Source organism: Filicampus tigris, chromosome 13 (genome assembly GCF_054856515.1).
Source record: "Filicampus tigris isolate MCC_2025a chromosome 13, RoL_Ftig_1.0, whole genome shotgun sequence".
NCBI lineage: Eukaryota > Metazoa > Chordata > Actinopteri > Syngnathiformes > Syngnathidae > Filicampus > Filicampus tigris.
The window spans coordinates 20,280,625-20,295,627 of NC_141229.1; the positions used below are offsets into that span (position 1 = coordinate 20,280,625).

A 15,003-nucleotide genomic window follows, 5' to 3' on the forward strand; every position below is an offset into this window, starting at 1 on the left:
TTCTGTCGACTGAAGATAATATTGAAGTTGCTCAGGACTCAGATAACGACCAATCACGTCTCAGCTGTTTTCTGAAGCTGAGCCGTGATTGGTCGTTACCTAGCTAAAAATGGGTGGATTTCTCATATTCCACAAACGCAATATTAATCAGCAGAGCTGTCCATTTTATTAAAAATTCCATTTGTCACCTTTTGCCTAGAGCTGGGGTACCTTTCCGCCGTCCGTTTATCCGCCATAGATAGATAGATAGATAGATAGATAGATAGATAGATATAGATACATAGATGGATGGATAGATAGATATTGGATGTAGCTTGAAGCAACTAATTTAAGCGCATGTTGTTGCTTTTTTAGGTGGGATAGACCCAATCCTGAGAGGTGCAATTGGAACGGAAGCAGCAGCCGTTCGTTCAAACAAATTATTGGCAGACGACCTGACAGAGAGGCTAGTTGTTTTAGCTATTCCACAAGACATGGACCTGGCTGCACTGAACATGCAGAGAGGACGAGATCATGGTCTCCCAGGTTTGTCTCAAAGTGGACAATACATAACATGTAATGTTGCATTGTATGTTCATCTTGCTGTCAATCATTGCATTTGTTGTTTTTATAATATTTCCTTCTGCAATTCATACTCACATGAAGAAATGTTATTCAAATGAGGAGCTGGTCCTGAGTGTGGCTTGGGTTGAACTATTTGCCTATTGGGTAGCTGATGGTGCTTGCTGCACTGACATGTCGGTCAACCAATAGGCGTATAGCTCAAGCCAAGACACATTTTGGACCGCCCCCTCATTTGAATAACATTTCATTCTGCAACGCAGAACCAAAACTGCCAAAATAATAAATTGACAAAAAGTGAAAATAAAAAATATAATTGAAAAAATAAATTAAAAAAATATATATGGAAATAAGAACAACAAAAAATATACAGTAGAAAATAAAAGTAAAAAAATGTAAAAGTCAAACAAGATTTAAAAATAAAAAAATAAATTGCAAAATAAATGTGGAAATAAATATGAAAATAAATATATACATACAGTTAAATATCAATGTATATTTATTTTCTTTCATTTTTTTCAATTACGTACATTTCTTTATATTTGTTTTTATTTTCACTTAATTTAATTTTTAATTTGGGCAGTTTTGGTCCTTGTATTCAAATATGTTTTTTTTAATTATTTTGTTATTAACCGCCCACCCACCAACCCCCATGACCAAATTAAAGGGACGGTGGGGCCGGGATGGCCACGATTTCACTAACAAGTTCATTTTATATAGTTTTTGATCAGGAAAATGAAAAAAGTTGTCAGGTTCTATTTTATCAATAAATTTGGGAGAAATTAGGAAATAAGTGACTCTATGAATAACGCCCCTTGTTAATGAGCACAATGGCCGCGCCCCCTACCGTTCTATCCTTGTTCGGCCGGAGTCACGCGAGGGACCACTTCCAAACTCTCCATTGGAAATCATTGTACTTTCATTGCTTATAACGTCCAAAAACGGCGATCATTTGGCACCAAAATGTGTGGACATCTCTACTAATGCCCACAACAACATATCAAAAGGATTAACCTCTCTGTGGCTGATTTATATGAGAATGAGGAAATGTGGAAGTCAGCAGAGCTACGTAGGCTGGAACCAGCGCACACTGCTTCTTTGCTTAAAAAAAAAAAAAAAAAAAAAAAAAAAAAACATTGCTTCTTTGCTGATCACGGTTAGGACGGGCGAGGCATTAAACACCAGTCAGGATATTTACAGAGACTGAAGTGGAAATGAGACGTGCACATTTATTTGGATGCGCTTTCCAATGCGCTTTCCAATTTGGAAGGTAACAGCCGAAATGGCACGTTCCAATGCGGCCACACTCTCGGCTGTGCAGTCAGCCTCGCTGGAACATTTCGTTCGCTGTTCGATGAGGGCGTTTGTCACTCTCAAGCCGCTTCACTCGGGCAGAAGGGGGCTGCAAGCAAAAAGCAGAGACACCGCGCGCGACTGCTTGCAAGGCGACATGCTCATCTTCACCTCCACACGCTGGGCGGACAGTAAGGAGCTAATGTTGTTGTGCTAACGCCTTTTGTTTTAACGGCCTGAAGCTAGTTGTTGCTAAACTTCCGCTGTCCCAATCCTACCTTTAACCGGGGAGGGAAGCGGGTGGCTCCAATCTGCTTGCTGCTGCTGCAAGCCGCATCTCTCTCCCTCCTGAGACACGAGTTTAGCATCGCTAAATGTCCGAAATATAACGAGTCGGGGTTCGTGTGCGCATTCATGCTCTTGTCTGCTTCAGCTTGTGAAAGTGGAGGAGCAATCGCCACTGTATTTTTGATTTTGTGGAGGTGATCATGATGAGATCACGTTTTATGTCAATAAATCCAAAGTATTGTGCAGAACACTTTTATACTTTCACTGGTTGAGGTGGACAAGAGTAATGTGCATTTGCATTTTGGTGTCAATGGGTCACCGTTGTAGACAACAGAACTGACAAAGCGAGCAATATTAGCAAGCATGCCTTCCTCGTGTGAAGTAGACCGCTGAGACCGAAAACATTACATAAGCCACGGCTCTTTTTGGGGCGTGGAAATTTGTTGGAAACCTAATCACAAGAAAAGACCTTAAATCACTACAAAGTCTTTTTAGGTGGGCATTTTAGTACTAATGTCATTTTTACATGCAAACCTATTATATGAGTGCCAATGTTAAGCTCACCCAAGTGTCCTTTTCAGGTATTGTATATTGAACCGCCAGTTGCTTCTGATGTGATATCATGAGTAGGTGAATGAGGAGACTATATTTGTTCCTTGAAGGTGGAAAAGTATTAAAATATTCAATGAAAGCTGATGACCATTTGATTTTCAGGATACAATGAATGGAGAGATTTTTGTGGACTGAAACGCATCAGGACACTCGAAGACTTTAAACAGGTTGTAAGTGATGCCAGTGCTGCAGAGAGGATACTTCATGTTTACAAACACCCTGACAACATTGACATATGGTTAGGAGGACTTGTTGAGACGTTTCTCCCAGGCTCAAGAACCGGTCCAGTGTTTGCATGCCTGATTGCAAAGCAGATGAAAGCACTTCGTGATGGTGACAGGTGAGATTAGTACTGCGAGATTGGTACCATCAATTATTTTTTTTTCATGAAACAAATGAATACAGTACTATACCTTTTCGTTTAGATTGGTGCGCCATTTGAAAAGTAGCTTCATGCTGAAAATAACCGAGATATTTTGTCACATTTAGATTCAGTGTTTAAAAAAACTGGTGTGATTTTTGAGAGTCACTTTTCTGCACATTTACAAGAATATTTTTCACCTTAAATCTCAGGTGTCAAACTCGAGCACCGTGGACCAGATCCATCCCCCCACATCATATGGCAAAGCAAATCATTATCCTTGCTAAAATGTGTACCAACATTTTTAATTCCAATGTTTAATAAACAACTTTGAGACTTTTTACAGTAACTTGAACAATAATTGAACAAACTATTTTCCTAGATTCCTGATTTGAGAACTAGTAATCCATTCATTAATTTGGTGCAGAGCTGGGCAATCCGCCTGTGACAGACCGGTCCGTCTATCCGTCACTGACGGATGCCCGTTTTGTTGACGGTTGACAAATGACAGATCAAATTTTAAAATAGATGCACTAAGCATAGTCGGAAACCCCTTTCTTTAATCCGTCATTCGTCTGTAGTCCGTCATTCGTCTATTTTTTGTGGCAGGGCTTCGATGGCAGCAAGGAGCAATTGTGAGTTGTAGATGCCTGGGGGACAGATTTGAGTGATGGACCAGGGCTGTGAACCGTTTCCATTGCGCAGCGAGTCACTCTTTCTGTTCTAATAATCGTTTATAGTCTATTTTTGTGATGAGGCTTCAATGGCCGCGGCGAGGCTGTTTGTGCATAGAAGGAGACACGAGACAGTAGTGTGCGTTCAAGTGTGCCTGTATTTCCTCATTCTGAAACGTACACCGCCTGTTTAAAATTAGAGGCGGACTGGCCTATAAACGGGTACAAATTTTTTCCCCCCGGAAAAAAAGGCGAATGACCGACGACGGAGGGGGGCCCACACTGCTGCCGGATGACGAATGATGGACACTCAATTTGTAGTAAAATGCCCAGCTCTGCGTCTATGTAATAATACGATGAGACAATTAAACATTTATTTGGTTTCACCATCATAACGGTCCTCTGAGGGAAGCCATAACTACAAAGTGGCCAGCGACAAAAATGAATTTGACACCTCTGCCACTATTAAATCGCTGCTGTCCTGTGATAAACACACATGTCCAATTTTGTCATTTAAAAAAATTGTTTCTTTATTCGGATGTCTGTAAAGCAAAAACCCCATTAATGTAAAACTTTTTTTTAAATGAAAAAGATTTGACGTGTTTTTCAGAGGACAGAGACGAAATGTTACACCTGTTGTACCTAATGTTAAAAAAGCTACATATATAAATGCTAAATATAAATCTTACGTCTAAGGGCTCTATTTCCATAAACAGTGCACGTGCGCTTAAGCCTAAAAACTGACGCATCTTGATTTTCATGCCCGTTCAAGCCTAGGTGTGTGTTTGAGAATTTGGCAGACAACACTGCGCCAGGATGGACATTCCGGCGGGCTGAGGGTGTTTTTTGTAATTTGTAAAATGTATTATTAATTGTTATTTAAATTAATTAATTCATAATAAATAAATAGATATTAATGATTGATTTATGATTTGTAGTTTTAATTCACAAATATGACAACAGCATGCATCGAACCCTCTGAATCATTGTAGAAATCAATTCATTAAATTCACTATTATTATCATCATCTTTATTAAATAATATACACATCTCCCACTCCACAGCAGTGATCTGTGATAGCGCTGGACAAATTTAGATCAGAAGCAAGTCCATATCTTTTTGCAGTTCATTATAAAAATACTTTGTGGGGACGATACTCAAAGACCTCAATTCCACTGACATACCTTCCACTGAGGAAGCAGATTTTGGGGTCTCTGAGGTGGGCTCTCCTATCTCAGGATTGAAGTCAGCAAGGTGGTTTAAAAAACTCCTTTGTGCCAAAGTCCCCGGGGGTGGATGAGATCCGCCCGGAGTTCCTAAAGGATCTGAATGTTGCGGGGCTGTCCTGGTCAATGCCCCTGTGCAACATCACATGGACATTGGGAATAGTGCCTCTGGATTGGCGTACCAATGTGGTGGTCCCGCATTTTAAGAAGCGGGGCCAGAGGGTGTGTTCCAAATATAGGTGGATCACACTCCTGCTGGAGAAGAAAGTCCATCAGAAAGTCGAGTCTCCGATTCAGGAGAAGTGTGGTTTTCATCCTGGCCATAGTGGACCAGCTCTCGCACATACTCTGCAGGGTCCTCGAGGGTGCATGGGAGTTTGCCCAACCAATCTACATGAACTTTGGAGAAGGGATTCAGTCATGTCCTCTGGGGGACATTGTGGGAGGTGCTCCAGAATACCAGGCTTCCTAATATGGGCGGTCCGGGTAAACACGGTTTTAGAGTTTGGTCTGCATTGCCAGCAGTAAGTTAACTATTTAAGGTGACAAATATTGTTGTAAAGGTGCATAAAAGAGACTCAAAAATTCACACCGGTTTTCTAAGCACGTTTTGAAGCTAAATGTGAAAAAACATCGCTGTTATTTTCAACGAGCCGTTTTAGAAATTGCACCCCATTGATTAGTACAGTGGAACATGTAGATATTAACTTCATTGGCTACGTGAGCCCACTTGTAATGTGTAAGGTTCATGAATCGAGGTAATATTTCCCATTGAAATGAATGGAAATGCAATTAATCCATTATTGGCCCAAAATAGTAGTAGGTTTTTTTTTTTCAACCAGTGTGAGTGGTTTAAATAATAAATATAATGCAATATAGAAACAAGTGAAAACACAATTTATAGATAAATAAAAAAACATAGCTATTTATTGATCATTAAATTAACTTTACCAGAGGAAGGTAAAAAGGGAAGAGGACTACAGCTCCTAATCGAAAAAGTCTTCTTTCCTGATAACATGTAGAAATTCCAATTCAAGTGTTATGTGTGTTTCTTTTCTAATTCATTAGTTGATTTCAGCCTACCAATTCAGGGAAACTTGTTTTTTTCTGTTAAAAAAAAACCTCAAAATCATTAAGTGGGATGTCACATTGTCATTAAAAAGACTAATTCGCTACAAATTTCTTTTGATCATTTTTATCATTTTTGATTGCTTCGCTCACATTACCACCAATCAGTGCTTTCTCATGTGTTTGTCTATAAATATCACAAATTCAACACATACATAGTCCGGTTACAAAATGCGAGAAGAGCAAGAGATCTTTCTGCTCCTGTATGAAAAGCACAAGATTTGCAGTTTCCTTTTTCTTAAGGGCTATTCTGATTGTTTAGCGCTTTATTTATGTCATTGGGTGAAGTTCAATATGTCTGTCAACACAGGACTTGCTTCTACATTCATTCAACGTGGCTACTTTTGGCATCTGTGATTGGGTGACTAGATTGTAGCTAGGTGGAACTTCCACCTCGCGACGAAACGTGGGGACGGCTGACGTGATTCCAGCAACATTAACCGTTCATTCTCATAATCAAAAACAATGCTACATTGTAATGAATAACACTTTAAATAGATTTTTTGGGGGATGAAAATGACATGATTTTCTGATGTCACAAACGTGTTTGCAACAGCTTCCTCCTTCAGCCGCAGAGGCATATCACTAGTTTTCAGATCACAGCAACTGCATATGCATGTTGCCAGTGATGGGTATGCAGCACGAGAAGAATTACAACATAGATCCATCCACTCCTCCTGGCTTAAACCATTTTTGTATCGAAAATAGTACAGAAATAGAGGTCATTTTTCTACGAAAATGTTGTGCTTAACTCGAATTGTACATAAAAAGCAGAATTCGTAACTCAAGGTTCCACAGTATATTTTCTAATTCTGGTTTCTGAGCTTTGAGTTTCCTGCTCATTTATCAATTATTATGCTTGGATTTTGTGGCATGCACAGGTATATTTGCTAAATTGTTAACAACAGTTCATTTGCATCTGGTGATTAAGAGCTTTTTGTTCCATGTCAGTCTGGCCCAACCAAGATGCTTTAAGCAGCTGACTCCAAAGGTCATATCAGTCCACCATTTCGTTAGTTTTAAGACTGCACTGGGCACGTTTTGCCTCCAATACTGAATTTCATGACAACCATTTCTTTTTTCAAGGTTTTGGTGGGAGGCAGACGGTATGTTCAGCCAAGAACAGAGGGATGAACTCATAAAAGTTTCCCTGTCTAAGATCATTTGTGACAATACTGACATCGCAGAGGTCCCACCAGACGCCTTCATATTTGGGAAGTACCCCTCAGGTTACATCTCATGTAACAATTTACCAGCAATGAATTTGGAGGCATGGAGAGAGGAAAAAAGTGAAGGTATGCGGAGCAATGCACTACACCTGACTGCTGCTAAGCATTTAGCATAGGAACTGTTAGCATATTAACATTGTACCAATTCGTACGAGAACCTGCACCTGAATGCAGTGCAAAATGTTAAATCCTTAGTGATCTGCCTTCTCCCTTTTTTGGTTTAGGTTGCTATCTTATTGTATGGTTGCATTACAATGTTAGTATTTTGTAATATCTCATTACAATAAGTACCCGCCAAGAGGGCACAAATTAGAATCCATATTGATCTCCTCCTTAGCACTTTCAGTGCTCAGGTCGTTATCTTGCTATTTCTGAACACATCAACAGTTTGCGTGTTAGCATTACTATTTGAAGTAGTACCTGACTGCAGGATAAGATGTAAAATTGCAATTGATCTGCCTTAGCGTTATTTCTATTTGGGTTGTTATCTTGTTGTCACACCAACTGCTATCATGATAGTAGCCTATTTTAGCCATTCTCATTTAAAATCATATTTGGAAATGTTAGAAATGTTTGAATGTCAGCTTTGTAGCAACAAAGCACCAGCCTAGCAGCTCAACAGTACAGCTTTCACAAATACAGGTTTACAGGTGATCAGCATAGTAGGCCCATTTAAAATGTCTAAAGAAAATGTTTTTGTTAAAATTGAAATTCATCCAACCATGCTGTTCAATTTGCACTGTGTTGTGTATTAACACGAGAACTTGTCATCCACCCCCAGATTTAAAACGATGTGGCTCTCCAGGACAGATAGAGAATGGTGATTACGTACTGTTCAAGACAGATGGCAAATTGGTGGCCCTGTACTCCTGTTACCATGGTTTTAAATTAACAGGCTTTGCCTTGATTGCTTGTGAAGGAAACCAGTGGAACAACATATTTCCACATTGTGAAGATATGGGCAATATTTAGCGAAATGTAAGTGCTGAATTTCAAATACGGTATTTCTAATAGCTTTCTGTCAAGTTATTTTTGCACTAGACCTGACCAATGCAAGATCTCTGCCCTTGTAAACACTGTTTATGCGCCACTCTGACTGGAGCTTTACAGCCATCCACTGTTATAAATAAAGAGCTATAGAGGGCTCAATTATATACCTGAACATATTAACATCTTGACTTATCCTTGATTGTGACAGCCGTGCTTATAAAATAACTACACAAGCACAAGCAATAACCATGTCTTTTCATTTCCTCAAGGAATTATTTAAGATGTGGCGAGAATGGTGCAGACCTATCCAGCTCAGGAAATGCTGCAATCCTCCTTTGGTTTCAAGAAGACAATGCATTTGAAATCATGGGACATTTTAAAACTAAATTTGGTCTGAAGTTTTTATATAATATGTTTTTGTGACTCGTTTCAAAAAATTCCGCTGTTATCCAAAGTTTGACACATTTGTTTGCTGAGTAGTTGCAGCCTTAATTTGTTTGTTTCTCAGAACTGGTAATTTTGCATGTTTTCCATTTTCCACATGTGTTGTGTGTGCAGTGCTGTTGGATTATGTAGAGCTGTTCAATTTAGGATGAAAGATAAAATCCAGGGACCATGCCGAATTATAATGATGAAACGTTTCATTTTTTGTTTTATTGTTTGTTGTGGAGTTCTTATGATAGATAGGACCATTTTACATTTTACAAGTAGTTGATTTAATGATGCAGTATATATAGTAGTACTAGTTACAATTACAGAGAGAATCGTAATACACACACATTTTCTTTTAGTACATATATAATGAAAAACAATAAGTGGAGCTTTTAACCTGGCACCATCAAGTACAGAAAGGAAGTATATCGATCATTATTATACCGTTTTATCCGAACAAATTCCTCCTTGTGTTCTATTTGTTTTTTGATAATCACAAAGGGCCTTGGTTCTCGACTCACTCAACTTGTTCTTCAGGTACACATCGAAATTTGCATCCACTGAAAAATAGAAATCCATAATTAAACTGTGTAAAGACATCCCCAAGAATGGCACATAGTGTTTCATACCTCAGATTCAGGAAGTGTCAGAGTCATTCCATTAGAAAAACGTTTAAAGATTTCTAATGGGGAAAACAAACAAACAAAGCTTAGAATAAATGTGTGAGAATCTGACACACAATGGGCCCTATTTTCGTGTCCAGCGCAAGTCTAGCACAAAATGCAGTCAAACTGTGTGCATGAATGCATGAGGTGCATGAATTTCTTTCTTTTGGTATTTTCCTTAGATCGGTGCAGCTAGAAAGTCGTGTCTGTGCTGTTGTGGGAGGTAATGCAACTTATTTGCCATCTAATGGAAGCGTCTCCCCTCATTACCTTTAAATTCAGTTCAGAGAGAGGCATGCATGCTACATAAGCAGAAGGACTTGATGGAGTCCCTGCATCAGATCAGCGCATGCGAAGTACATTTAAAAACTGCAAGATCTCCACCTGCGGACGATCTAAGGTTGGCCGCTGTGGAATGGGCACTTGGAGACTCCCTTCTCGCCCCGATTGTGCATTCGTGTGATGGAATGACTAGCGGGGCGCAACGCGGTGTGCTGAATTCCCAAACACGCTAAACTGGACTTTCCCCGGCACGAAAAAGTCCATGCACCGGTTTTTACAACGAGCGCACTTGCACCTCCGTACGAAAATAGGGCCCAATAATGTTCTTGTGGTTGTGGTGGTTGTAATTGACATTGGTATAGAATTGTACTAGATTAGCTGAAATTAGATAATAATGATAATAAAAACAAGGACATCATTTATCAAACATATTGTAGTGCAGAGCTGGGCATTCTGCCTAGCCGTCGGACCGGTCCGTCTAGCCGTCTATGACGGGCGCCCATTTTGCAGGCGCTAACAATAAACTGGAAATTAAAAAAAAAAAAAAGATGTATGTATGTATCGCCCATGTATGTAATCATCTATAACCTGACATTGATGATTATTGTTTCGTTTGAAGCAGGTAAGTTTGCTGCTTGATTCGTGTATTTTACATCAGGCATGTTTTTGGGTCCTAATAGCGTGCTGCACAACTGCTATTTTTACCATGTGACATCACATGGAGCGGAAAAGGGTCAACATAGATTAGCATTAATGTTGCATCCTGACTTGGATATTTATTAACAGAGCTGGCAATTCCGCCAAGTTGACGGACCGGTCCGTCTTGTATTGTATTTGCCTATGACGGACGCCCATTTTGCAGGAGATAAACGGGAAATTAAAACAAACACGGATTAGGCATAAGCGGAAGTGGACTTTCGCCAGGCTCTTTAATCGTCTATAACCTGACATTGATGATTATTGTTTCATTTGATGCAGATACTGTAAGTTTGCTGCTTGATTCGTGTATTTTACGTCAGGCATGTTTTTGGTCAGCTAATGGGTCCTAATAACGTGTCGTGTGATGTCACATCGAGCGGGTCACAACAGACTGCAGATAATGTAGATGCACGCTCATAGACGACTCCTGTAAGTGCTGCTTGTATTCTGCCCGTTTATCTCAGAAATAAACATGCAGAATAAACACTGCTGCTAAGGCACTTGCAGAAATGACTCCAGACACTACGACCGTCCACATACGAAGGGTGTAGTCTTTCGTCATTTCCCGAAGACAAAAACTCAGAGGGATAAATGTGAATGATGGGTCAACTTGTGTGGACATCCAAAAGACCAGTTTGACATCAGCAAGGTGAAACCTTTTACCTTCATATGTAGTAAACATTTCATTGGGGGCCATTTGGTGTTACAGATGACAATCCTGATCCCTTGCCGGCCACTGCTTGCATCAAGAGATAAGCCATTTTGATCATTTTCTTGTTTGCTTGGCGTTCAGCCCTAGTCCTCCTGCCTGACGTCAATGAATGACGAGTGAAAATAGAAAGACAGTTTTGTACTACTGAGGTGCTCCAGTGAACTCCCCAAAAAATTCTCATACAGTCCTAGCTCTGTGCAACAGTGCACAACCTGTTTGACTATGACTCGTTATTTTTTGGGGGGGGGTTGGGAGTTGGTCGATGGAAGCGCTCATGGTAGCGCGTTTAAAATGATAGACGGACCGACCAATAGGCAATTACTATTTGGTCCAGCCGGACAAAATGGCGGCGAAACGGACGGCGGAAGGTTACCCCGGCTGTAGGCGTAAGGCGATAAACGGACCAAGAATGTTTTGTAAAATGCCCAGCTCAGCTTGGTGTAGTGTAATCCTATGATGTGAGTAATATCAGAATACACCCACTTTTCATACAGACAAGGCGAAGAGCTAGAGTGATGAAGTTCTCCATTGTTACATGTCCAGATGAAGTCCCATAGCGCGAACTCAAGATTTTCAACATGTTATTACTGAGCCTAATTCCTGAAAACACACGTAGAAGAAAACTCAGTGAATGTCAAGACTTGTGACGGGAATTGAAGACATTAAGTGCATTCACCTGATAATTATGGAGGACCAAAACTGCCAAAATAAAAGTGAAAATAAAAACAAATATATCCATCCATCCATTATCTTATCCGAGGTCGGGTCGTCAAGGCAGCAGCTTCATCAGGGAAGCCCAGACCTCCCTCTCCTCAGCCACGTCTTCCATCTCTTACAGAGGGATCCAAGGCATTCCCAGGCAAGTCTCTCCAGTGTGTCCTGGGTATCGGGGTCTCCTGCCGATGGGACATGCCCGGAACACCTCACCAGGGAGGCTTCCAGGAGGCATGCATCCTAATCAGATGCCCGAGCCACCTCAGCTGGCTCCTCTCAACGTGGAGGAGCAGCGGCTTGACTCCGAGTCCCGTATGGCCGAATTTCTCACCCTACGTCTAAGAGAGATTCTGGACTCCCTGCGGAGGAAACCCATTTCGGCCGCTTGTATCCAAGATCTTGTTCTTTCGGTCATGACCCACAGCTCATGACCATTGGTGAGGGTAGGAATGTAGAGCGACTGGTAATTCGGCTCAGCTCCTTCTTCACCACGACAGACGTATTACAGCAGACGCTGCACCGATCCGCCTGTGGATCTCTCGTTCCATCCTACCTTCACTTGCGAACAAGACCCCAAGATACATGTACTCCTCCACTTGGGGTTGAATCTCATCCCTGACCTGGAGAGGGCACTCCACCCTTCTCCGACTGAGGACCATGGTCTCAGATTTGGAGGTGCTGATTTTCATCCCAAACGCTTCCCACTCGGCCGCGAACTGCTCCAGTGAGAGTTGGAGGTCGCGGCTTGAAGATGCCAACAGCACCACATCATCTGCAAAAGCAGAGATGTAATACTGAGACCACCAAACCGGACCCCCTCAACACCTTAGCTGCGCCTATAAATTCTGTCCATTAAAGTTCTGAACAGAATCGGTGACAAAGGGCAGCCTTGGCGGAGTCCAACCCTCACCGGAAACGAATCCGACTTACTGCCGGCAATGCGGACCAAACTCTGACATCGGTGGTACAGGGACCGAACAGCCCTTATCGGTAGGCTCGGTACCCCGTACTCCCGAAGCAGCCCCCACAGAACTCTCCGAGGGACATCGTCGAACGCCTTCTCCAAGTCCACAAAACTCATGTGGACTGGTTGGGTGAACTCCCATGCACCCTCGAGGACCCTGCTGTGGGCGTAGCGCTGGTCCACTGTTCCACAGCCGGGAAGAAAACCACATTGCTCCTCCTGAGTCCGAGATTTGACCTCTCGACGGACCCTCCTCTCCAGCACCACTGAATAGGCTTTACCAGGGAAGCTGAGGAGTGTGATTCCTCTGTAATTGGAACACACCCTCCGGTCCCCTTTCTTAAAAAAGGGGACCACCACCCCGGTCTGCCAATCCAGAGGCAGTGTCCCCGATGTCTATGAAATGTTGTAAAGGCGTGTCAACCATGACAGCCCCACAACATCCAAAGCCTTTAGGAACTCCAGGCGGATCTCATCCACCCCCGGGGCTTTGCCACCGAGGAGCTTTTTAACTACCTCGGTTATTTCAACCCCAGAGATAGGAGAGCCCACCTTGGAATCTCCAGGCTCTGCTTCCTCAGTGGAAGAAGGCATGTTGGTGGAATTGAGGAGGTCTTCGAAGTATTCCCCCACCGCCCCGCAACGTCCCGAGTCGAGGTCAGCAGCACCAAATCTCCACTATACACAGTGTTAATGGTGCACTGCTTTCCCCTCATGAGACGCCGGATGCTGGACCAGAATTTCCTCGAGGCCATCCGGAAGTCATTTTGCATGGCCTAACCAAACTCCTCCCACACCCGAGTTTTTGCCTCAGCAACAGCCGAAGCTGCATTAGCCAGCTGCCTCTGGAATCCCGCAGGCCAAAAAGAGCCGATAGGACTCCTTCTTCAGCTGGACAGCATCCCTTGGTTCGGGGATTGCCGCCATGGCAGGCACCGACCACCTTGCAGCCACAGCTCCGATCGGCCGGCTCAACAATGGAGGCACGAAACATGGTCCACTCGGACTCAATGTCCCCCGCCTCCCCCAGGACGTGGGCAAAGTCTTGCCGGAGGTTGAAACTCCTTCTGACAGTGGATTCTGCCAGACCTTCCAAGCAAACCCTCACATTACGTTTGGGTCTGCCGGATCGGACCGGCATCTTCCCCTGCCATCGGAGCCAACACACTACCTGGTGGTGATCACTTGACAGCTCCGCCTCTTTCTTTAGCCGAGTGTCCAAAACATGCGGCTGCAAATCTGATGATACGACTGCGAAGTCGATCATCAAACTGTGGCCTAGGTCCTGGTGCCAAGTGCACATATGGACACCCTTATGTTTGAACATGGCTACGGACAACCCGCGGCGACCACAGAAGTCCAATAACAGAACACCACTCGGGTTCAGACTGGGGGGGGGGGCATTCCTCCCAATCACGCCCTTCCAGGTCTCACTGTCATTACCCACGTGAGCATTGAAGTCCCCCTGCAGAACAATGGAGTCCACGGGAGGGGGGATGGGGGGGGGGTTGTTTGGGGCTCTCTCCAGCACACCCTCCAAGGACTCCAAAAAGGGTGGCTACCCTGCACTGCTGTTTGGTGCATAGACACAAACAACAGTTTTTATATTTATATATATTTTATATATATATATATATATATATATATATATATATATATATATATATACATATATATATATATATATATATATATATATATATATATATATATATATATATATATATATATATACATATTTTATTTTTAATATATTTTTTATATTCACTTTTTTAAATTTATTTTTATTTTGGCAGTTTTGGTCCTGAAATGCAGAAGGAAATGTTATTCAAATTAGGGGGCGGGCTGAAGTGTGCCTTAGGTTGAACTATTCGCCTATTGGTTGATCGACATTTCTGTGCAGAAATCAGGTAACTAGGTATGCTTGGCCTGCTAGCAAGCCACAATGAGAAGTCTTGTGTCTTGAAGGTTTAAACCACACGACTCTCAATGGCGGTAAATATGGATTCGATGGTGGATGGTCGCGTGGGCAGATGGCTCGCGGCTCCGCTCGCCACCACGTAAGTTGGCTAGGCGGTTCGAAATATGGATGTTGATCAACCAATAGGTGAATAGTTCAACACACTTTGGACCGTCCCCTCATTAGAATAACATTTATGCAGAAGTAAATGTT

The 15,003-nt window shown here is 42.3% G+C and overlaps 2 protein-coding genes across 5 annotated transcripts in view; one reads left to right on the plus strand and one right to left on the minus strand.

The window, feature by feature from the left end:
- Positions 1-9,070, plus strand: part of tpo (thyroid peroxidase) — a 22,081-nt gene extending 13,011 nt beyond the window's left edge. Inside the window, exons 9-13 of the mRNA XM_086050046.1 lie at positions 355-525; positions 2,857-3,094; positions 7,230-7,438; positions 8,154-8,350; positions 8,632-9,070. Of these exons, the coding sequence (XP_085906172.1) occupies positions 355-525; positions 2,857-3,094; positions 7,230-7,438; positions 8,154-8,344 (809 nt within the window). The 3' untranslated portion in view covers positions 8,345-8,350; positions 8,632-9,070. The remainder of the gene's footprint in view (positions 1-354; positions 526-2,856; positions 3,095-7,229; positions 7,439-8,153; positions 8,351-8,631) is intronic.
- The window catches only part of LOC147137890 (calpain-1 catalytic subunit-like), a 24,275-nt gene continuing 18,257 nt past the window's right edge, over positions 8,986-15,003 (minus strand). For 3 of the 4 annotated variants that reach the window (XM_086049145.1, XM_086049144.1, XM_086049146.1), the window contains 3 exons: positions 11,636-11,752; positions 9,424-9,476; positions 8,986-9,354 (listed from right to left, as the gene is read on the minus strand). In XM_086049145.1, coding sequence (XP_085905271.1) covers positions 9,328-9,354; positions 9,424-9,476; positions 11,636-11,752 — 197 coding nt within the window. In that variant the 3' untranslated portion in view covers positions 8,986-9,327. Of the gene's footprint in view, positions 9,355-9,423; positions 9,477-11,635; positions 11,753-15,003 lie in introns of those variants that run through there. The other variant, XR_015089268.1, reaches the window with a different exon arrangement.